Consider the following 23,777-nt stretch of genomic DNA (forward strand, 5'->3'; position numbering starts at 1 on the left):
ATTGTTTGGCCATGCAAGTATACAAGGCCTATTCATACCAGCGACAGAACCGGGGCAAGGGTATATCAATACAAAGTTAATATGAAATGATTTATCCAAGGGCTTTATAACATGCAGTTGCAAGCATAGAAAGACATGAAAGATTTCGAGTGAAGTAGAACGGTGTAAATGAGAATTTGTTTCTAGATCAGGACAGTCTTATATTCGTATTCGGTGGGATAGAGCATTCATATCAGCAAGGATGGCAAATTAATGAGGATTCGTCACGACTTTGCCGTGTTACAGTGAAGGAACAGAGCAGTCAATCTCAAGCATTCGTCAAAAGTATGAAGAATAGAGTGAACTACATGGAAAAAGAGTGAACTATAGATCGTCGTTGCTGTCCGGTCTACCAAATGGACATATGGAGAAAAAGGCTACATGTGAACAAGATGTGATATCTTCTTCGTGCCAGCAGTGAACTTAATGTAAAGAGTACTCAAACGATACATGGAATCAAGAATTAACAAAGAGTATTCATTATTCGTTCTTTATGGTATCTACGTTGGAATTACCGGATTACACGTTCGACTGACCACGTAGAATAGAAATTGTCGGCCAAACAAAGTAGATTTGTTGACTCTGCGGACCAATGGAGCTTTCGGATTACCCTAAAGTCAATTCATGGTTTTCGACCATGTAACATTGTTTATAACGGTATCAGGCCTATATGCTTTAGCCCTGCATGCAAGATTCAAATGCGTTATATTCTTATTCTAGAATTATTATTTCCTATTTAAGGTCGGTTGTGCTTCCTAATGGTGCACATTGGACAGTGTTGTTGATAAAAAAGCGATGGATGACAAGGATTTGAAAATCAGGAAAACTCTCTCTTACAAGGATACTCAATGTCTATATACTGCCGCATGACTTCGATTTGAGGTAGAATTCTGCATCTAAAGTACGTACGAAGCAACTTGTATACTGTACTTGACTCTCGGTCAAGAGTGTGGTACCCCACCATATGCAACAACTAAACAATCTACAAGAAACAAGAAAAACCCGGGTCCGTATTCCTTCAGGAGTTGAATTTATTTCGGTTCCTTCCGAAAGATGTCGACTCCTCAGCGCCGCCGCTCAACCAGTCACATAGCAGACAATATTCACGGTCATGGAAGACCTTCGTGGCTTTTTCCGGTACCGAAGCCCCGGAAACAGTATACAATCGTGAAACTCTTCTGCTGGTCAAAACAGGAAAAGAAACGAGCGCTGATTGGTAGCGATATTGTGCCACTGTTGGAGGCGCATGCGCAGTTATATCAGAAGGCTCACAACTGTCAAGAGGCAGGATGTCAAACAATCAAAATAAACGTCGCAGGGCAAATATACGAAACGCAGCTGAAGACACTTCGAAGATTTCCTACCACGCTGTTAGGTAGTGCGGCCAAAAGGGAGAAATATTGGGATGTCGAAAGGCAGGAGTATTTCTTTGATCGACATCGCCCAAGTTTCGACGCTATTCTAAATTTCTACCAAAATGGCGGCATATTGCGTCGACCAATGGAGGTCCAAGACGACATTTTCCAAAATGAGATCAAGTTTTTCCAGCTAGGTGAGGATGTTATCAAACAGTATAGACAAGACGAGGGATATCTAGAAGAGATGATTCCAGAAATGCCTGATGGGAGTTGTATGCGATTCTTTTGGCAGCTCTTCTCTGGTACTCACAGTTCCATCCTTGCCCGTTGCATTGGGCTGTGGTCGATGTTTGTGACTGTTCTCTCTGTCGGTATGGTTTGCGTGGAGACGCTTCCAAAATACCACGCTAGGGGTTGCGATGAAAGCGTGGTTTCGGACTCTGCGATGGTAGGAGAACTGGCTACACTTTTCCTAATCGAAACCATGTGCGTCCTTTGGTTCTGTATTGAGTTAGGAATACGATTATGTACAGATCCAGACAAGAAAAATTTCTTCAAAAAACTCATCAATATCACTGACGCCGTCACAATCTTTCCTTACCCAGGGACGGTTATTGAATGGCACCACTACAGACTGTGCCTGGCCAAGAATATCACACAATACATGTTCTTATTCAGGATCCTTAAATTCATTCGGGTTGTCAGAGTATTCAAGCTCTGCAGGCACATCCAAGGCCTTCGCATTCTTCTGATGACCATCAAGAAAAGTACCGCGGAACTCTCCTTATACGTATGTTTCGTGATAGCCATGGTGGTCATGTTCGCTTCCGGAATTTACTTTGCGGAGATATCAAACCACGGGCCAAAGTTTACGAGTATTCCTGAGGCATTTTGGTGGGCAGTGGTCTCACTGACTACAGTAGGCTATGGGGACTATGTTCCACAAAGCACCTCAGGGAAGCTCGTGGGAACCATGTGCATTACCACTGGTATATTGGTCGTTGCTTTACCTGTACCGGTCTTGGTGGCAAACTTCACAAAACACTACAGGCATCAAACAGGAAAACTGCTTATGTGACACTTTTTTTGCACTGTGATAACAATGATCAAAGCGTCAAACCTGCGCTCTATGAAGAAGAACTAATTTGCATTAATTTATCCAACCCCTTGACCTAATTTGATCTGCACAATCTGACCTGACCTTTCAAAATTCAAGGCACTACGTCACAATGTTTACGCCCAGAAGATCCTATTTGACCGCGAGGCAAAGAAGAATAGAAACAAAACTTCAAAGAACTCCAAACAGTAGCTCGCGCTCCAGAGCCCAAAATGATGCGGACAAACCATTTACGAATGGACATTAGACCTATTCTCTGTGAGCTGCATGATATGAAGCTTTACTGCCGAAATAGGTAAAAATCAGTTCTAAAACTTTTCAGGTATGATTTCTATTCTGCAAAATGTGGGTAAAATGAGGTATAATGTTCGTGGCACGTAGAGGACAAGATCGAGAGAACTTAGACAGACTGAGGGGATGATAGAGCACCGCGTACCTTATCATCACGCGACAGAACTGGCATTCCATTAAAAACACGCTGATGAGTATACGCGATAAGCATTGTATATTTATGTCAATTAAATTGTTATTTTATTATCACATGTTCTTCTTTGTCAACATGTACTTAATAGCGTCGTCAATTTAGTAATTGGTGCTCAACGAAACCTCGGCAGATGGGCTTGGCACCGAAAAAACCCAAAAACCTCTTGCATAACAGAGATTGAAAGGAGGATTCCTGATAACAGCTGACGACCGTCACTTGGTACAGTGGTCTGGAAAGTTAATTAAGATAACGCTAAAAAGACCGTCAACATTTTGTAGAAAACCTTCTTACATAGAGGATATTTCAGTAAACCATTGTATACAGTATGTAGTATCAAAGTCTTGAAAGACTCTGATAGTACAAAGCGTGTTGACAACAAGAACGAAACAATGCACTTTTAAAGACTCGAGTCGCCTATAAAAGGAGGCTCACTTAGCCTGACATTTACTCCTTGTCTACCACGAGTTAATGTTCTCAAATTGCATCAGCATTACGTGTATTATCAAGTATTCATAAAGACGATGTTCGTTAGTAAGCCACCAGGATGAGTCATACGTTGCCACCCGACCTGTATTTATCAAGATTTTTCGGGCCATGTGTCATGACGCAAACCGCGCTGTGGCTATTTAGGGAAAGATTCAACAAACATACATGTATAACGAGACTGTCCACGTAAACAATATCATAAGCTGGTATACATTTTTGGAAGTGCGTATCCTGGACGAGTATGCATGTTTCCCTATAGTGCCTACCCGCACCCAAACAGCAAATGGCGTCATCCAGCATAGCCTGAGGGTTACAGCTTGGAATAAAATGCAATGCGCATATTTGGTAAAGTGTATAAATACCCTAGAGAAATTTTTGAGTATTGTCAAAATAAGTGCCTAGTGATGACCTATTTACTGGGTAATTTTATCCAGAGATCACTAGAAGCGCGGCATTATTCATGACAAAATCTGCGATGGAGACACACTCGGACAGCTGCTGCTCCGTGCAAGTGAGGCTCTGTACGCCAGAGCGAGGCTCCGCATCGCCAGCGGAACCAACAGATGATGATAACAATGGATGCAAAGAAGAGTTGAAAAGTTTCACACGGCGTTGTTTTCGGTGTTCGAACCCTTGTAGAGAGATGGGGACGTACCTTTGCCCCTGGTGCCTTAAGGAAGAATTCAGTTGGAGCAATTTAGGCCTAAATTGTGATAACCCATCGCTGTTTTTGACTTCGCAGGTGAGTTCTGTATCACAGAAAGATCTCAACTAGGCCTGTCTTCTTCAATGGGTGGTTACATGCCTATAGATTCACAATGCATGATTTATCGATTTTCGATGATATGCATCGATATCTCGCAGTTAAACTGTAGAAACAACAGGTTGTTGGTGTCACCTGGCCGACCGAAATGTAATGCAATAGGATTTATACTTCTGCAGTCTGAATCAGATAAGGGGTTGGTTGACACAAGAGTTAATTATTATAATGCGCTCCTTGGCCAAAACAAGTAGACAGCGATACAGAAGATGACTTCACCAAAAATTCGACAAAGGACAGTGGTCCCACTTGGCTCCATTCACTGAAACCAGGAAAAGTTTTCTGCGTGGGACTACTTCTATACATATAATGACCATCCAGCGGCATTGGCTAATATAAATGTACCACCTTCGATACGGTTCGTTCTGGTTCTTAGAGAGCTACCTTGGCGGGTTCTTCGGGTGGTTTTTAAGAGATACAACTCAATTGAATCTTCTTAAAAGAAGCACATTACTGGTATGTTATCATTCAACAATCTTTGGTTTTGTATCGTGTATTTTTTTTTATTAAACAAAGCAACGTTTCACAAATGGATACCAACTTGACCCAGATACACCAGCAACTTTTTTTCAAATTTTATGGAAAGTGAGGTTTGTACGTTTGTAATTGACAACAATGACTCATTTTCATATATACTGAAGATGACATTCATGGTCAAGCCATGCTTTTTTTCCCAAAGGAATGATACGAGCATCAGTTGAACAGCTGTTCGAAATGAAAGTGTTGTCACAATTTTGCAAATGTGACCCTTCACAGCAAAACCAGGCGCACGTCGCACAGAAGATGAGCCTAAATGACACCAGGAGATAATGGAAGAAATTGATGTGCTCATATTTCACAAAAGGCAGACAATAGAGAAATGAACAACCAGTCTCTCTCAACCTGCCAAGCTCAGAGCGACATTCGCCTGATTTTGCTGTGACGGGTCACAAATATTGTGTCAAGTGAAACCAAATTCTTCTTCATCATGAGTAATGTCAATTGTTTTGTATTATTGTTTCGAGACATGCCGGACATCAAAGACACGTTGTTTCATTGCATTTCTGACAATAGGCACCATATCATTTACTTGTTTTTAAAACTGTTTTTCTTCTCTTTCTCTTCAGTGGCCACGCTTTTCGGAGGGATGTTTTGTGATATACCGTGTAGTTCTAGCCATGGTTGTGACCGCCTGGCTGGTATTTAACATTATAGATGAGGTGCAGACATTTTATTATAATGACGTTAAGGTGTGGTTTGCATATGCTACCAACTGGGGATTCCTATTGCTGGGGATCATCCTCGTCCTGTTAGCTATTCAGAGCTTGGTCTATTACTGTTGTCAAAGTAAGTATAAAGAATGTGCGTTCCCTATTCGTACGGACTACGTTCCTGTCGTTCCTTAAAGTTTTGCCTCTGGTAAGGATCGGCCCATCATGGTCAAAGCTTCGCCTTCTCAGATTGGAAGCCAGTCGAAACGCTTGTTCTGTACAGACCTGTAGAAAAACTGCGACCATAAAGAAGTCAATTGCAATCAAACAGTGCACAGCTTCATCTTGGCAGTGCTGATTTCGGGCTACTGGAGATCAGTTGGTTGATCTAGATTCTATGTGCTACAATTCCCCTTCCCCCATCAAAACTTTCGCGGGTTCAGTTATAATCGAGCACAAGAATGCATTTTACTTATGAAGCAGCTTACCTCTTCACGATAGAACATATCGATTTATGCGTAGGTTTTTGTTGCATGCCACCAAGTATAGCAGGCCTATGTGCATTGTCTATTTATCTTGCAATGCCTTGCCATCTGGTATTATTCCCACGGCCCGTTGAACACCGGAACCAACATGCCCGTTAAGTTAGATATGGAAATTGTACTGGGGGAAATTGTACTGACAATAATAGAACATCAGAATAAAATGATAATAAGTCTGGTCAATTTATGCTTTAGTTTAAAATTTGATTCATTGAAGAATCGTAAAACTCAGAAATGAGTATGACAAATGGTACAACCTACGAAATAATCCCTTCAGACTGACTTCCGCTGATCCATTGGAAAAGTTCAGTTTAAGTTCAAGTGAGAAGTTAAATCAAAGTATCTATATTTTATGATACTTGTAGCTACATGAGGGCACTTTGTCTATGCGAGGCAGTAGCAAATATCTCTACTTGTACCAGTATAGTGTATTTTCAGTGCAGTTTTTACATGATACGGTATTGTATGACATTGTCTGTTTCGGGATTTTTATATAAGGACGTATGCATGTAAGTGTATTGGCACTTGCATGTACATGTACATGTGTTGGCAACTACATGTACATGTATTGGCAATTTGTGTAATAAATCAACTTAGAGATAATTGCAGTAGATACACATTGCTGTTGTTTACAAGTTACTTCAAGTGTGATTATATACGTCAAATAATAGTATTTTTTATCCTTGCAATGAAAAGGCCATGTTGAATACAATATCTAACAGTTGGGATGAAAGTCAACGAGAAATACGTTCTGACAGAGCAAGTCATGCGTATCTATTGACAACTGCTTCAAACGTACTTTGGGGCGGTTAGACTATATATTTAAAAACAAACACCTCAACATACCATTGTTGACATTGGCCATTACTTCAAAATGACACACAAATCTCCTTTTAAGTAACCTACTTAATCCTTTGTCACTCATAAAACATTGTAAAGATGGGAAAATGTCATGCTGACTGTGGTTTAAATACTCCCTTTAAACGTACAGCATGTAAACAAATATGAGATCAGACAGGAGTAATTGCGTTCATGTACGTGTATGATCTTGTGTGGCAAAAAAAAATACTGTACTACAAATGCACTCTTCGATGATTTGCTAGTGTTATAACGTCATCGCGCACATGCATTAACGGCCGTATCTTTTTCAGAAAAGCTTCCAAAAGATGGCTCACTTCCAGCAAACATCAAATTCACGTGGATGCTGTACAACATGGCCTCTAACTCCAACTTGGTCATCAGTATATGCTTCTGGGTCTTCCTAGTATTCATGGACAATTCATGTAAGTATGAAACCATCATCATCATTGTCATGCCGCAGTGAGTTCAACTTCAGTCAGTAAAACGATTGTTGAAGAGAACTCAATTTTATAATAACGCACCTGCGATAACTTTCAATGTTGAACACGTGCTACCCGCGCTTTATCAGACTGAGGACATCACAGCATGCATTTAATTCATGCAAAATTGGCGTCCAGGTTTTACCAGCTACCTTGTCCACAAGTTCAGAAAGAAGCAGCCTGTGGATACGCCACCTTACGGTCCAAACTGCTTCAAAACGATATGTACAGCCCTAATGGCCAATTTATTGGCCATTAGGCAACCATTGGCAATGGTTGAGACGAATGAAAATCTTTTCTGAAAAGCCCAAAGCTTGAAGACACAACATATGATAGAACAGTTTTCTATCCTTTCTGACACTGCCACTTTGCCCATCCTCTACCTCCATAAAACCGGTCAAGAATGAATATACCGGTTACGGGCCACACAGACGAGCTCAAGTCTTATTTCAAGGGAAAATGAAGAGGTGATTTCCGATAACAATGGACCCGTCCGATCTTTTGTTTCTGGTGAAATTGAGGTATGTAAAGGAGTGCCTTGCAACCCTCTAAAACTCGTTCGGGAGAAGATCGCGCGGGTCTACTGTTACTGGAATTTATTCCCCACTCTGTACAGTCAATCGATTAGGCACCTTGGCATCCTCAGTTTGTTACAGATTGTTTCCATCTGTTTCCACTCTTCCAGTTTACTTCGGATCAATCGACAGTGAGACCAAACACTCATTCAACTCAGTAGTCATCCTCATGGACCTGTTTGTAACGGCCACGCCCATTCGTCTACTGCATTTCATCTATCCAGTCAGCTTGGGCCTTCTATACGCCTTCTTCAACATTGTGTACTTCCTTATGGATGGACCTGGCCCAGACGGCCGCAATCATTACGTCTATGCTGTCATGGACTGGAATAAGCCTGGTACAGCTACCGGCGCTGTCTTTCTTGGCCTTGGTCTCAGTCTCGTATGCCAAATTGTTCTATTTGGTCTTTATAAATTGCGTGTATTTATTCATGACAAGTGTTATTCAAGTAAGGAATATGGAGACGAAATGAACAAAATTATAGAAGATGAGGATAATCACAATTACGACTCCATTCAGAAGGAAGATGATGAGACGACCCACTGACGGCATAAGACTCCTCTGCTTCCATATTACGAAGTGCCGGTGTTACAGTTATCAGTGTCCCCCAGGAATTTGTGTGATTCCCCATCGATCGATAGCGGATATGTTGCTAATGTTTTAGTTTGTGTTATTAATGCTTTGACCGAGAAAAAAATATCAAGTGAGGTTGTGGCAGTTTGTGATAAATTGATATACATTTCAAAATACGCAGACGAACGTTGTCAATAATCATGTACACATAATTGTATATCCTAATAAAGTACTATATTCGTAACTGCCGTGTTCAAATTTGTATATCTTAAAGGGAACTGGAACCGCCGAGCGATTTATTCAACTTTTCGACTTTCACCGCCCGAGAAAGTCAAACTTCCAACTTCCTATTCGAGTTCAGATTTGTTACTCCGCCCCCAGTGCCCGAGCATGCGCAGTTCAATTTGTTATTATTGAGAATCATGTGAGAATCACGCGAGTCATGCGATCTTTCATTCATGAGTTTTCTTAGTAAATTCCATAGTAGTGACGTCACTCAATGATTGACAGCTAGGCGCCATGTTTCATTCATGCCTCCTTCTGATCACCCGATACGCGGGAAATGAAAACGAGGTCATACGAACTGGCTTGGCGGTTTCAGTTCCCTTTAATGACGTGCTATATTCGTATTAGACTGTCGTGTTCAAATTTCGATCATACTGTTGGGAACTTTAGAGCTATCAAAAGGGCCACCCAAGCAAGTTACTGCGGTGTCTTGTGTCCATGGTCAAGACAGATATCCCGCCAACTAGAAACTACGCATTGCATTATTGTACGTTCAAAATTGCTATATAAAATACAGACTGGCAGTTCTACGTTCAGTTATTTCTCGGCAAGAGACAAGCTTGTTGTACCTCCGCCTATTGTGTATACTACTTTACTACCATGCATGCACGGCGCGTATGAGAGGCCAATGGGTGAGGTCAAGTCTCGAGTAAAGTAAAGGTAACCCTGAGATTTTTACCCTAGGGTAAAGATAACCCCCAGTATACCCGATATTTGACTTCTCAACCGGGGTAAAGTTTACTTCAGGTTTACCTAGAGTAAACTCTGGATTTGTGCAAAGTTTTACTCAAATTATACCCCAGGGTTTACTCAACCCAAGCAGAGCCGCCATCTTTGATAAAACTGAATTGAATAATGCATTAGGGTAAACTTAAACTCCTAGGAGTTAACTCTGAGTTTACTTGGGAAGAATTCAAGTCTTGAGTAAAGTTCTGTAGGGTGAAAAGTTGTCAGCCATGTTTTTTATGCCTGTCCTAGTAGCTCTTGCCGACCAAGAAAGACGAGAAAACTTCACCAGGAGGCCGGCCGGCTTTTAGCGACATCATTGAAAAAGTCAGTAAGTGTCTGGTGCCTCTTCGCTAGCTTGAACTTGTTATGGTTCTCCCTGAGGTAATTCAAACTGGACAGCATCTTCTCTTCAGTCCAACGAAATCTCGTTTTCCCCTTATCCATCTTCAAATAAATCTATTGAGTATTGTAGACAGTTCTGTGTGAAGCATGAAACTGGTATACTGCATGTAGCCTAATAATACATAGATTCTCAGATTCAGGATTCATGGAATCTGTTCCTGGTAAGGCAATTACTGGGAATTACTCCAGGGTTATATCAGGGTTAACTTTGAGTATACTCCGAGTTTACTCAGAGTTAACCTGAACCTGGGGTAAAGAGTTCATGTTAACTAAAAGTAAACTCAACTTTTACTCAATCCAATTTTACTCGAGACTTGACCTCGCCCAATGCCCTGTGTGGCGAATTGCCAATTTCATTTCAACTACACGGAATTTCCAATACTAGTAATAATCGGGGAATTCCCCATTCAACATCGCAACGAGGAAGTTAGTTACCGGGTATTGTTGCTTTCCTCTGTAGATCTATCATTCTACACCTGCATAATCAATCGGAAGCAGCTACTTGTTCAAATACCGCGAAATGTATAAACACGTTACACTGGCACCCTGGTATTATTTACATGTACTTGCTGATGCTGATACGAAGAAAACGGGTATTCCCATCTCAACACTGAAGATACTTGTACCCTATCGGCACTTTCGCAACGGTCTCACGAGAGTCAAACCTTATCATTTATTTAATGTTTTAAAAATACTAATTTACCAGAATAGAATTCAATAGTGTGCATTTTTGAACGAAACCGTTTATTGGCCAATAGTGTTCTGCCTGTAACTGTGACAAGTAAATTGGGTTTACTTGCTTACAAATACAAATGTTTAGAGACACCTTAATTCATCGGCCCAAATGAGTTCAAAAATTGAGATCAATTGTTCATTGCCTCTTATCGAGGAAACAAAATGCAAGATAGCTTCAGTGTCCATGCTTTGAAAGGTCACAACATTGATTTTCGAACGGTAAATTTTTCTAATTAACCACATTGACCAAAAATGAATGGGATCAATCGATCAAAGTGTTATCAACGAAAATGAGGAATGTCAAGTAGAAAAACACTCGAAGAGGAGGTCTTGACACAAATTTCTCCGCGAGTCCTACTTCGATAACATCGTGATAAAGTCACAAAAACCTGTTGCAACTTCCTCGATGTTTGCCTAAAGTTGGCCGATTCGGTTCCTTTCGAATACCGCGTATTGGTGCTACTTGGAAAAAGCCGTTTGCATCCGAGCGGCAGACTACTTAAACATCGCCAGGAGACACCGCGCACTACATCGAAGTGGCACGACATCGTAAACTTCATTACCTATACTGTGTATTCAGAGTATAATATCTACTGTCATCATTTGAACGAGCAAGCAGCTGAAAATAAACAGTTAACTTCATCATAATCATCAGCAACCTAAAGGATACAATACGCCAACTAATTTTACAGGCCTTTTACAAGAAGGTAAGTTAGTTTCGATTTATTCGCATCTTCCCTTCCCATATCCTGACTCATACGTCCTGAGGGCGGGGCCTTGTCAAAGACGGTAGACCAGTACAGTAGAATGCTGATAGCTGTCGGAGGAGAGAGATATTGGCCATTTTTGAGGGGATTCTTACACCCTCAATTTCACCAGTCACAGAAGATCGGGAGAGTTTATTGTTACCGGAAATTTATTCCCCACGCAGTACAGTCGTACGATTGGGTACCGGTGTGACTTGTATTACTTTTTTGTGCTTTCATGTGCGAGTGTCTCAATGAGACCTGAGATACATGTATGACCCAGAAGTATTAAGGTAGCAGGAAGGGTTGGGCGTTTGTGGTTTTTGAGTCTGAGGGGGTTGGTGTCTGTTGACTGTGCTTTAAGAGAGACTGGCATGGCGCCAGAGACTGGCATGGCGCCAGTCTCTCTTAAAGCACAGTCAACAGGCATTTGGTCTCAGTATTTGGGTAAGTACAGAATCAAGCCAGCTCAGAGAGCAATGATTGAACGATGCTGTGGACAAGTCCAAGGATACTGCATCAGTCACGACCAACTTCTCATCAGAAAGCGTCACCACCAGCATATTCAATGTTCAGTTCCAACCTGCACCAGTCCAATGCACGCCTGTCATGGTCAGCAGTGGTCAGCTTAGTGCGATATGGAACATTCTTCCGAAGCGAGGGAAGTCTGCTCATTAGCATATCTCGCGCACTGCTCTTTCTGGTCAAACATCGTAGTGAAATCGTAATGGAAAACGTCTGGCTTTCCGCCAGACTAATAAGTGAAGAACTAATAGGTAAAGAACTTCTACTTGCGCGAGACTGCTGTGATGAAATTATCATTGCAGAGACTCCGGTGACGTACACATATATTTTTTACGATCAAAAATGCCCTCAAAAGACGACATGGAATGATTATTTTATTGATATTTCCAACTATATACCTTCCAATTATCAATTTGGAACGACTTTAGAATTCCCGATCGGAAGTATAGGTCTAAGGGGCGAATGAATACCGAATAATGAACAAGTAGCCTAACCCTAACCCTAACCCTTTAAACCGATTCACAACTTACATAGTGCGGAGGAACATCCGATCGGTAATTCTAAAGTTTAGCCATCAATTTATACAAATAGATCGGCGTTAGGTCGCATGCTTTTCTTTCCTGGTGACACTATTAACCAAAATAGTTGCAACCCCGTAAATGCGCTATAAGTCCAATAATAAGTGACGGTGACCCGTTATAAATGTTTCGCCAGCTTCGCTTTTTTGCCGCTACGCGGCGCTTTGGGCCATTGCGTCTAGTACAATGCATGTTGACTGATCGTAGATTGCGGTCGATGCTGACTTATGTGGAGACTGGCATTTACAATAGCCGTTTTTACAGTCGTGCAGCGCGCGTTCATGCTTGCTGGATGCTGTTCCTTCATGCCATGGTAGAAGACTCCAGTGGACAAAATGACATATAAGGCATTTACTTGGTGACAAATACAACCCATAACATGTATTGAACTGCTTGGAATCCGCATTATCTTATGATATTGAAACCTTCCTGTCTTGCAGAAACGACAAAAGATGGCTGGCAAACAAGTGGTGCCCGTGATTTCCAAAGAGATTACCATCGACGGCGAGCTATATAGTTTGGAGATTGTTCCCAAAGCTTCAACCCAATTGGTCGTGAAGCAGAGGAATGCATTGTCTGCTGATCTTGATCTACCAGGACTGGTAGAGGATCTACAGAAACTTGGTAGTTTTGTCAGAGTTGCCTTCTACGGTGTTACCGGACACACTCAACTGCAGATCAAGGTCCAAAAACTTGGGTTTACTGTTGCAAAACTGTGCCAGGAGTCTGACATAACGGTCGTCCTTTTCAAGAAGGCTTGCACGGAAGTAATCGACACTCTCCAATCGACCTATGAATACCTTCTGGATGGCTTCGAGGATATTGCCGTTGATAACCTGAAGGCGTTAGCAGAGGTAGCTAAGAAGATGGCCGACGCTTCTGATAAGCTGACGAATGAGTTTAAAACGGCTACTGGTATGGTCGAAGCCACTCTCGAAGACACTATGACTGAGAAAGGGAATCAAGAGAATGAGAAGAAGAAGGCCCAGGACAAGCAAAAGGAGGAGGAAACGAAAGCAGAGCAAGAGAAGATAAAGCAGAAAGGCGCAGAAGAGGCCGAAGCGTGCAAGCGAGCAGAGTATTCGTCATCTGCGAGGAGAGAAGATCAAGCTGAATCCAACCTAAATGAAGCGATGAGGGTCAACCGTGATAGGTCCTTCTTCGACCGTATTTTCCGATCGATGAATGGGGAAATCTGTCAAAAACGTGACATACTTAAGGAAGCGAGGGAAGAACGTCTTAAGACCCTTCGAGAGATCGATAGACAGAGAGAGGAGAAGCTTAAAGCCACACTCGAGCTTAAGAACTGTGTCTTGAGGATGCAGCAAGCTAAGGCCGGGGAAAGTCTCTCCGAGGCCGCCATTAACGCACTCCACGGTGCTCAAAGTGCCTTGAAAGCGATCACAGTCATTATGATACAGGCGTCAAAGTTCTGGAGACTTATGCATGAACATTGTAAGCAGATGGGCAACGAACAGATGGTCGACAAGATCGAGAAGCAGATGAACAAACCGGAAGCGATAAGGTTGAAGCTGTGGGGATCGAAGCCGTTTATAAAAGAAGGCGTGCAGTGTTATGCAAAGTAAGTATTGTTGTACAGGGTCATTCAAGGTGTTTCTCAGCCTTTGCATCGTCTATTTATGCAACGTCTCCGCATCGTTCTTCTTCGCTAACCCCTTGAAACTTGGTAATCATTCGCCCGAGTTTCGAAAGTAGCGAGAATGTTTAGAAAAGTCACACCAACCGTTAAGAAACTCGACCAACAATTGGTATTTCAGGGAATAAAATGATGTAGACTGGTAAGCTACGGGAGATACAGATTCATCACAGTAAATCTGCCTCTCCCGCCGGCAACATTATTCTGTGTCAATGACGCAGAACTATGCTGAGTATTCGCGTTGTCAACTTAAATAAGAGGATTACTGTCGCTGTCGCTTTATCAGGAACGCGGTTCAACTACGAATTGACATCAGAAATCATGTGAGAATTGACCAGCTCAATGTTGAAATCTCACATACTGATCCGATGATCAAACGAACAAACAAAAAATTGCGCATAACAACTTATAACATCATATATTGTGTTATCTTTATTTCAGATGGGTCGCCCTTGAAGACGTTTGCACAACCTACCGGGATCAGATCAGGGGAGTGGAGGGCCAATTGTACACGTATCTGAAAGAGAACCCCACAACGGAAGAGGCAAGGCAAGAGGTCCCGGCGATGGCGATGGCTCTGAAGGACGATTTGGAAAAGGCTATCGCAAAGATGAACAAGGAGGCTATCGAGGATAAGAAGGAAATGAATAAGGCAAGCAAGGAAACTGAGGAAGAGAAGGAAACAGATTAAAACTGCGGGAAGGCTTCGGAAAGTTATAGGACACGTGCATATTCATTATAGTGTCTCATCTTGACTCTCGGCAATGCTTTCATGTGCTTACATGTACGTTAGCTTTCAGACAATGTGCGTCAAGCACGCAGTCGAGATATACATACTTATATACGGGGAACCTCTGAAAATTCAGAGAGTACAGAGCCTACGTGTATTACGCAGGTTAAAAATGGATGCTTAGGTCAGGTTTCAGTGTCAGCTTGGTATTGGTCATCCTGAGGAAATCAGGGGTTAATGTTTATTTTTGGAGAATTAGATGGTCTCAATTGACAGCAATTTTTCACTTGGAAATTTTTACTAAAAAACGAGTTTCTGTATATGCTCATTGTTAAATTAGAACCAATAAAGCTTGACAATCGTATACTTTTTGTGTGTCTATCAGTTTTGTCCGTCTGACGCAAAAGAATTCTTTCAAGGACTGCAGGTCCCCAGGACAGTCAATTGATGGAAATGAAATGACCACTGGGATATTAACTTTTCCTCAATGTGAACAAATACCTTTTAATGATCGCGACGTAAATGATAACCAATTTATGAAGACGAGATACGCTGCATGGCGTGATCCAGGAAACGGAAAAGAGGGGTCGGCGTGCACTGCCATCAAAATTGCAGGTGTGTTCCAAAAGATTTTCATGAAATACGGGCCACTTGGATCACAGGCACACTATGTGGCAACGCACAATGACCCCTGGGTAAACGAGGTTGCGTCAGATACGATATGTGGTGTGAAGAACACTCCCACTCCCAGGTGGCGCCGACTGCCACTGGAGAACCCATACTCCAAGCCTCGCCATTAGTATCAGTTGTCAAGTGATACTTACACCGTGTACTGACTTATATTCATCAGATGCAGGCGCACTACATTTCGGTTTTTCCGGTAATCATGTGCCAAAGTGTGGGAGAGGTTTTTGGCCTCTTCCGATTGGTCTCTTCCGGTATAAAAGGCAAATGCAGCGAGTCCTCTCATTGTGAGATTGGTGTGTACATGTTGAACGAGTGACACGAATTTGAAAATGACGACACGTGATATATAATAACTTAGTTTATATATTTTATCAGCAGTATAAGGCAGAAGACAAAATACACCGACGTAAAAAAATAAATACCGGTAACAGCCTTTAGATGCTATCACAGTTTAACAAAACTTTCAAACGTTTAGATATAAGATAACATCACAGACCAACAACCAATCAGGGCAGTCGGCAACAATTTTAACAGCAAGAATGGTGACGCTTACGATGTATAACCTTTACGGTGTGTTCCATTCTGAAAATAAGGCCGGATGCACAGTTTGCCCCTCCTGCCCTCTGCGCCCTGTAGACCTGTGGCTCACTGGAAATGCTCGCCATACATGTACGTATCTTTACAGGTGGCAGCACGGTATTGTAAATGAATGTTTACCGGAAGAAAAATTAAACATCCTCGAAGGTTTTTTTAAATTCCATTTTGCTGGAAAACCTCTTCGGATCTTCTTTTTCGTGTTCTATCGGTGTTGGCCCAAACAAGATTAAAGGCTTTCAAGACCTTATATTTTTAGCTTTTAATATTTTTAATAGATTTTAATATTTTAAGAGTGTACACGAACGAACAAATGGATAATTAGTTCACGATCTCTCTGTCAAGAAACCTTATTTGCCTGCCACAGAAAAAAAATATCTCTAATCTGACAACCAGGTGTCTAGAGTTGAAATCTAATATAATGGGAGTTGAATTTTGATACACCCCTTAGACATATGTGAGGCGCTTCCTGGTTTGTTCATCCGTGATGAACTGACCAATCAGAGCTTTCGATATGTGAGCTACGGTTTTCTCTACATTACAACCATGGGAATGATTGATGGGGTCACACATGACTATCAACACTTACTTTTTAAATACGTGCTACCCTGTGCTACCCTCAATTCATGTGACTTTAGCACCAGATTAGAAAATATTCACGTTCTAAATTCCATAAATGTTTTATGATATAAATACATATATGGGATGAGTTGGCAATAGCAATGATACAGGTCATATCGGTTTCATTATTTCGGTTCTTCGTACAGTCCTATTAAATGAAGAGACGTCATAGAACTGGAGGATCACAACCGATAATTCGCCATGATAAACCTGCACCCTTTCGTTCCTTTTCTATACCCCATTGCATGCGGTAGGCAAGGGGTGTTTCTAAGCCGGTTTCGCCGGCCGCATAAACTACTAGGCAACGCCTCCATCCGATTGTTGGTCTACCGGGCCTAATCTGAAAGGCCATATTTGTGCTTCGACGCTCTACAAAAGTGATCTTTCTCCCTGATATGAGATCTTAAATATTTTGAATTGGATATGAAAATCCTAAAACATGAGATACGCTAAGTGTAAAGTTTAAAGGCAAAGATATCATATTGACTTGATCTGTAGTCTGTTGTCACATCCAGCGTTCGTTGCCCCAAAGTTTTGACTTGAATTTATCCTCATCTACACATAGACTAGTATCCCAGTCCACTTCGTCCTCAGAGGGTGTTGGCGTGGACAGCTCACTCTGGCAGTACAATGCGGAGCTTGAGAAGTACCTCATGGGCACATCTTGCTGAGGTCTCCCTCGGTTCCTTTCCGAAATTGGCGGTCTTTCTGACGCATGATAAACAGGTCCATAGTCATGCGCAGCCTGAAACCCACTACAGCGCCGCGTAGCGGGTGGATACGTTTGTTGTTGCAATCTTGCCCCAAGGTTGTAATCGATGGGCGGTACAGACGATCTTCGGACGAGTGTGTGGTGGTCTTCAGATCTTGGTTTCTGATTGTAAGAATGTTTCCTTATTGGGAAATCATGACAGTTCCCCACAACGACAGTTGATTCTGGAATAATGTCTTTTGTGTCTCCGTTTACGGTCGGCGTTTTATAATCTGAAAGATGAAGAAGCGGATAAGTCAACGGATCAATGAGAATACACTGGCCTTCCATTAGACTGGTGCCACGCCCATTGCATAAAAACTCGCCCTGTGATGATTCGTAGTGCGCAGGCATGATCTTTTTCGCAAACAGGAAGCTGTTTTATTGATCAAATGAACACTTCCAAGGACTCAAAATATCCCTAGACCGGCAAGCGACACTATTTTTCATTGCTAATAAACACAAACATGTTTTGACCACAAAGATAACTGAACACAACGACGTTGCCAAAAGAGGTAACGCATTATTTTTCATTAGTGAATGCCCTCGGCATGGCAGTTAACCACATTTTTGTGTTTTCTACAGTGAAATGCGTGAAAAAGGAACAGGAAGAAAATTAGCCATACCTGATTTTATAAAACTCCATAAATATTTGACAACCTCATATCGGCGATTCTGCACAGCTTCTCTCATGACGTCATTACCTTGGTCGTTCCTGCTACGGGTGTTGGCGCCACCTTCTACAAGTCGCATGGTCGCCTTGAGGCACCCTCGGTAGGCTGCCAAATGACAGGGCGTGTCCCCGCTGGAGGTCCGGGCGTCAACATTGGCACCATTCGCTAGTAATATGCTGAAATGAAGGAGGTGGGTTAAGATTAGCTTGCATATCATTGGGTGATCATAGGCCTACAGTGTGTACTATAACTCACGATCATACACCACGATCATTATCTGATTATGAGGTTAAACGCAAACGTGGGTAACTCTGAAAACAGGGGAAACTTCACCCAAACCAACATGTTGATAGTTCGAGAGAAATCCTACCCACATCGGAAGCTCTAGAAACGGATAACGGACATTTTAAAGAAAGACTCCAGAAAGAGCTAACGCACATTGATTAGCAGCTCTAAACACTTCGTTAGAACTCGAGAAACAGCTACATGCAGTCTATATTTACGATCATACCACAGAAAAAGTTACGCTAATTTCAAAATACGACTCCAGAAAGTGAAAGATATTCTAGAAACAGCTGGTTGCAAGATATTGTTGTGACGGGTCTTCAAAACCTTACGCTTAGACCATTTGGTGACAGCTGTGGGATCCTGGTGACAGCTGTGGGATCCAAACAGAAACCAACCACGAACTAAAGATAGGTCGTTAGAATACTCACTCTACTATATGGTCATGTCCGTTATCCGCCGCCGCGTGGAGAGCCGTCCCTCCCCAAATAGTCGATGCCCCCACACTCGCTCCCAGCAGCAATAACACCCTGACCAAGTCCTCGAATCCCTTCGCCGCTGCCCAATAGAGCGGGGTACCATCCTGAGATTCGCCCTGGTATTCCAAATCAGAGTAGTCTGCCTTCGTTAGTTTTTCGTTTGCTAACTGTTGTCGGCCCATCTTGATAGCCTCCAACAGAGGCTCCGACGTACTTCCATGGTTTCTAAACATTTGCTGGTCTTCTATTAGGCCCATGTATCAAAATATTCCCTTCGCTACTTGTTTCAGTTTAGCCTACTGCTTCCTGGTCTGTGATAACTCTAGCATGTTCGAGTGAGATATGTCAGATTTATACCCAACGCTTGTTTATTCATGTAGCGAGGGAATTCCCGACCGATTGCAGTATCGCCCAATAAAAACGCTCCAGATAAATTCCATGTACATACAGTCCGCAATATGTCATTGATATTATTTTCAAAGCCAATAGCACAACAAGTAGGTCAATGACGTCACTATTTTTCAAGATACTGGCACAGCACTGCACGATTGTTACGTATTCTTCTCAGAGAAGACTCATTATAATGAGGTAAAAACCTTATTTGGTTAATCCGTCATAGTCATAGGAGCTTATTCTTCATATTCTTTGTTCGATTTTATCTTTCTGAAAATTGGTATTTTCGACATGATCGAAACCAACGCTGGTGCGTCATGCGATAGACCTATATTTTATTTTCATGTTATAACTTGATCCTTCAAAGCCTACTGGCGTATAAAGTTCAAACCTAGGCAATACTATTACGGACCCCCTCGGGACTTACAGGTACTGTCCTTAATAGAGAGGTGTCCTGATTAGAGAGGTCAAATTGAAGGGGAACAACCAATTTAGGACGAAAACTAGTGTCTTTGATAGAGAGGTTGTCCTTAAGAGAGAGGTGTCAACTAAGGGAGGTTCCACTGTATTTCAAGAAAAAAAGTATAGTGGTAGTAAAAAAATCAGGCCTGGCCCAATTGACACACGGTCATTATCTTTAAACAAATCCCGTTTGCACCTAGAGCTAAATTCCCATTCAGCCTTATAATAGGGTCATCAGGGCCAGTCTTGAAAACATCGATCCCCACGAACAGCTTTCAGGGTGGTCAATAGGCCTAGACGCACAAGGGCAAATAAACGATTTGGTTTAGTCGAAATCATTATTTGGTAATTTGCAAATACTTCCGATCGGCAGTGTTGTGCTCTTGACAAGGGATTGTCTATCTTATTGCGGACTACTTGATGTCGTGATGTTGCTCGGTGATGCGAGCTCGCAGTATTTCGCCCGGCGTGTTTTCTTGGTACGCAATGTGCTTGGAAATCCGTTCAGGTTCCAGACAATGTTGTATCATCCCGATCTTCCTCCCCGCCAAACTTGTACACTACTTCAATTTATCACCTTTTCCTTGAGTCGTAGACCGACACGCTTCCTCGTAGTTCTCTCCTTGGCTGATGATGATTAATATAATAGACAAACCGGATAATTTGAGCATCCGCCCCTCGATCCGCCCCCGCCTCTCAGTGTCAATATGGGTTAATTTCTAAAGAGGGGCCTACCAAGAACAGAATGAGACTCGGTCTAGCTTTAAACAAATATGTCTTTGTTATTGATATTTTATCACCGTTTAGCCATCTTGGTTGACCAGCTGAAAGATTTTGTCGTATAAACACGACTTATAGACATATATACTGTAAATCATCCTCCAGTAGCAGGCCTTTTGATCTCTCTTAAAAGTGTATTTTTGGAGTGATTCAAAGGCCTGCTTTGAGAGGATATTGATATATGAGTTCAAATATCCAGGTTTTTCCTGGAGGGTTGTGACTTTGTGCTACACCTTATCGTGGAAGCAGTATTTTTCTCGCTTTTCCCTTTCCAATCAGTTCAAAAGAAAATGAAGATATTTGCTAAATAACTCTCTTTCGAAACAACGTTCACGTGGCATTGCCACGATAATATAAAATCGGCAAATAATCAGCGTGCGCGTGCGAATTGGTACGACTTGTACGAAAGGGAATCAAGCAAGTCGTTAGAGTCGTAATCTCAGTTAACCCATGAGTTGTTGGTAAGACATTCACCCTGTTTCCCAAATGTCGATAATTGGACACTAGGCCCGGTTTACCCCTCTCATTTTCTTTTCCTTTGAGCGAGTCCCAGGCCCTGGCTATCAAAATTCTTGGAAACGCAAGGGACCTTCCTGTTCCCCACAGTAAAATTGATGTCCAATGCCCAATGCCCTAATTTTCAAGTGATATACATTTTAACAATGATATTAGCTTCCTGACCTGATTTGAGAAATCCCCTGCAGATCATTGCAAGAATGTTTCATTTAGTTGTAATATTGGATGGATATTGGGTATATTCTTTCTCAACTTGGACTCGACTGGCAGGACACAGGAAATTGCCTTGAGAATGACGGACGTACAGACCAATGCCCTTCCTTTGCTTAAAATAAGTTTGTCTAACATCCATTTTCATTCGCAACTTTATAATCAGCTGGTCAAATCAAAGGTGGACCTATTCGTGTGTATCAGATCTGTGGTGAACTGTCGGGATCCAAAAACCTCGTAGAGATGCGAATCCAACTGAACCTTCATCGGCATGGCTCTGAAATTTGGCTGACAATGTCAGCAGGGACCGCGTGCTTTTCATGTGAATGATGGATGATACTTCGTCATCAATTTTACGCAGTCATAATCACATGACCTCGCTCGTCTCACGTGGCCATGCTCTATATCCTCAGATTATCTTTGGACCTAATTATAAACAATTGCTGACCTTAGTAATATCAGCCTACAAAATGTGCATGTACGTAAGTATGTTATATTGAATTGTGCAAGAATTCTTACTAGTTTTGCATCAACGAGAGATGACCAGTATGAGGTTTAAATTTTCAACAAGCTTCCGTCAATTTGCGATCAGGACAGGGTCTCGACAACAACACTCGATTCGTCGTCAAAATAAACTCATGAAGAAAGTACATTGTAAATGTAAACACAAAACATGCGATCTGATGACGTCATGTGTCTTTTTGTGTCCTCTTTTTCTTGTTTGCCTGCGTTTCCAAAAACATGAAAAACGCACAATGAATGCAATAAAAAGAAATTTAGGTCAAGCCATGTAAGAGCGTCATCAGACGCCACGGTTCATTCATTGATCGAATGCCTATAAACCGCTCTCAACAGCAAATGACAGGCGTATTTAAAATACATGTAGGAAAAAAACGAGTCAAAATATCAACATAGCGCCGGAAATAATGGCAGTGGGCTGTAGGTGTTCCGTGCATACTTCGCATCACTTCGCTTTCCGAGTATATAATGTGTTATTCTTTGTTGGCCTAGTAGTTGGGGGAAAATAAGTCACATATCCAGCGAATAGCCCATTGCCAGCGCTTATCATAGTCGGTAAGGAACAATCTAACATAACATGCGTATCCTGGAAAGGGTCAAGCCTGAGGAAAGGATTACCCAAAGATCGGACTAAGAAGGATAGGAAGCGGCCATTCGTCCTATACTACATGTTAGTTCAATGTCTGGCGTCAGAAGCAATAGGTAGTTTTCGCAAAACCCCAAAACGTCAACTCAAACGCCTATCCAATTGTTCTACATAGTTATTGGTAGATCGAACAATGGGATAGGCGTTCACGTTCGCGTTTCGCGGGATTTGCAAAAACTCCGTTTCATACATGCAACGACTGTACGTGTGGGGTCGAACTATGAGAGGGTTTCGCCCCTCGACCTTTTAAACATTTTACTCCGTATCACATATACTGGCATCCCTTTTTTGTTATGCACTATTTCCACACTCGTTTTACTTCACACATAAATATCGAAGGTAAGAGAGCATTAACCGATACCGATATCGTTAAAATCGGACGGCACAACTGTATGAAAATGACAGACATGTACTTTATGATTAATAAAAAGTTCGTTTTTCCAAGAACTCCGTTGACCATGAGTATGTCAATCATCTCTCAACTATAACCTTTAGTTAAGTGAAACACTGAGAGGTATTCCCGTGCGGGGATATAGGTCAACTTTTTACTCACACTCGCCCTCGATGCGTATAGATACTATAAAATTATACGGTTATCAAGAAAAGAGTACAGACAAAGTCGCCCACGGGTCTGACTCCTGACAATTCCCGATGGTTGATGAATTGAGCAAATGGCCTTAATAACGTGATGTATTATAACAGCCACAGTATATTGAGTTATTTGCGATACCCTTTAGTTTCAGTCGCAGTATATAGGCCTATAGACCGAACCCGGCCCGCCCCATTAAGCGTATAGCGGGCTAGTCGCAGGAACCCACTGGGCAAACCCCGAGGACTTGAGTTTCAGTCGCAGGAACCCAATACCCCTAACATATCTTTTTTAAGCAAAAAAGAGCAATGCTGCAGGCTATACGTCTTGCGGTTTAGCTGTACAATACAATGTACATGAATCATAGAAAATGTTAAGAGGTTGTCATTTTGATGATATATACACCTGTAAATAACAAAAAATGAGTCCAGTCAGCTTTGGTGTGCTTTCTGATAGCGATAGAACATACTAAGTAGATCTTGATATCGAATCTCATAGCTTCTAGATCTTTAAAATCCCCTGAGCTTTCCGTATAGGGGTCGTGTTCCGTCCATAACAATGTACTTGGGCATGCACACGCAAATGCCTTTCTGTTGAAAAAAGCAACAGCATTCACGAAACATCCTCCTTTTCCATAATGTGCTCTTCTTCTTACTCAG

The 23,777-nt window shown here is 42.0% G+C and overlaps 4 protein-coding genes across 4 annotated transcripts; 3 read left to right on the forward strand and 1 right to left on the reverse strand.

The window, feature by feature from the left end:
- Positions 1-108: 108 nt before the first annotated feature.
- On the forward strand, positions 109-3,029 carry LOC135491656 (potassium voltage-gated channel subfamily A member 2-like). Its single transcript, XM_064777629.1, has 2 exons — positions 109-512; positions 781-3,029. Exon 2 carries the CDS (start codon positions 1,093-1,095, stop codon positions 2,473-2,475), a length of 1,383 nt encoding a protein of 460 aa, XP_064633699.1. The 5' UTR covers positions 109-512; positions 781-1,092; the 3' UTR covers positions 2,476-3,029.
- Positions 3,030-3,960: 931 nt separating this feature from the next.
- On the forward strand, positions 3,961-8,769 carry LOC135491040 (protein rolling stone-like). Its single transcript, XM_064776675.1, has 4 exons — positions 3,961-4,226; positions 5,411-5,630; positions 7,188-7,319; positions 8,062-8,769. The coding sequence occupies exons 1-4, from the start codon at positions 4,128-4,130 to the stop codon at positions 8,496-8,498; spliced, it is 888 nt and encodes a 295-aa protein (XP_064632745.1). The 5' UTR covers positions 3,961-4,127; the 3' UTR covers positions 8,499-8,769.
- Positions 8,770-11,064: 2,295 nt separating this feature from the next.
- Positions 11,065-15,281, forward strand: LOC135491482 (uncharacterized). Its single transcript, XM_064777380.1, has 3 exons — positions 11,065-11,383; positions 12,966-14,107; positions 14,624-15,281. Exons 2-3 carry the CDS (start codon positions 12,978-12,980, stop codon positions 14,871-14,873), a joined length of 1,380 nt encoding a protein of 459 aa, XP_064633450.1. The 5' UTR covers positions 11,065-11,383; positions 12,966-12,977; the 3' UTR covers positions 14,874-15,281.
- A 663-nt stretch (positions 15,282-15,944) lies between these two features.
- Positions 15,945-19,366, reverse strand: LOC135491475 (26S proteasome non-ATPase regulatory subunit 10-like). Its single transcript, XM_064777373.1, has 3 exons — positions 18,956-19,366; positions 18,192-18,415; positions 15,945-17,798 (listed from the first exon to the last, which is right to left on the reverse strand). The coding sequence occupies exons 1-3, from the start codon at positions 19,258-19,260 to the stop codon at positions 17,320-17,322; spliced, it is 1,008 nt and encodes a 335-aa protein (XP_064633443.1). The 5' UTR covers positions 19,261-19,366; the 3' UTR covers positions 15,945-17,319.
- Positions 19,367-23,777: the final 4,411 nt, after the last annotated feature.

The sequence above is a fragment of the Lineus longissimus genome, chromosome 7 (genome assembly GCF_910592395.1).
Source record: "Lineus longissimus chromosome 7, tnLinLong1.2, whole genome shotgun sequence".
NCBI classification, from domain to species: domain Eukaryota; kingdom Metazoa; phylum Nemertea; class Pilidiophora; order Heteronemertea; family Lineidae; genus Lineus; species Lineus longissimus.

What these genes read in the sequence shown, in the direction of transcription:
- LOC135491656 (XM_064777629.1), top strand. Translation starts at nt 1,093, where the DNA reads ATGTCGACTCCTCAGCGCCGCCGCTCAACCAGTCACATAGCAGACAAT.
- LOC135491040 (XM_064776675.1), top strand. Translation starts at nt 4,128, where the DNA reads ATGGGGACGTACCTTTGCCCCTGGTGCCTTAAGGAAGAATTCAGTTGG. An exon ending in CGCTGTTTTTGACTTCGCAG is followed by an intron (nt 4,227 to 5,410) that starts GTGAGTTCTGTA and finishes CTTTCTCTTCAG; the next exon opens with TGGCCACGCTTTTCGGAGGG. An exon ending in GGTCTATTACTGTTGTCAAA is followed by an intron (nt 5,631 to 7,187) that starts GTAAGTATAAAG and finishes TATCTTTTTCAG; the next exon opens with AAAAGCTTCCAAAAGATGGC.
- LOC135491482 (XM_064777380.1), top strand. Translation starts at nt 12,978, where the DNA reads ATGGCTGGCAAACAAGTGGTGCCCGTGATTTCCAAAGAGATTACCATC. An exon ending in GGCGTGCAGTGTTATGCAAA is followed by an intron (nt 14,108 to 14,623) that starts GTAAGTATTGTT and finishes TCTTTATTTCAG; the next exon opens with ATGGGTCGCCCTTGAAGACG.
- LOC135491475 (XM_064777373.1), bottom strand. Translation starts at nt 19,260, where the DNA reads ATGGGCCTAATAGAAGACCAGCAAATGTTTAGAAACCATGGAAGTACG. An exon ending in GGACATGACCATATAGTAGA is followed by an intron (nt 18,416 to 18,955) that starts GTGAGTATTCTA and finishes CCTTCATTTCAG; the next exon opens with CATATTACTAGCGAATGGTG. An exon ending in ATGGAGTTTTATAAAATCAG is followed by an intron (nt 17,799 to 18,191) that starts GTATGGCTAATT and finishes TTCATCTTTCAG; the next exon opens with ATTATAAAACGCCGACCGTA.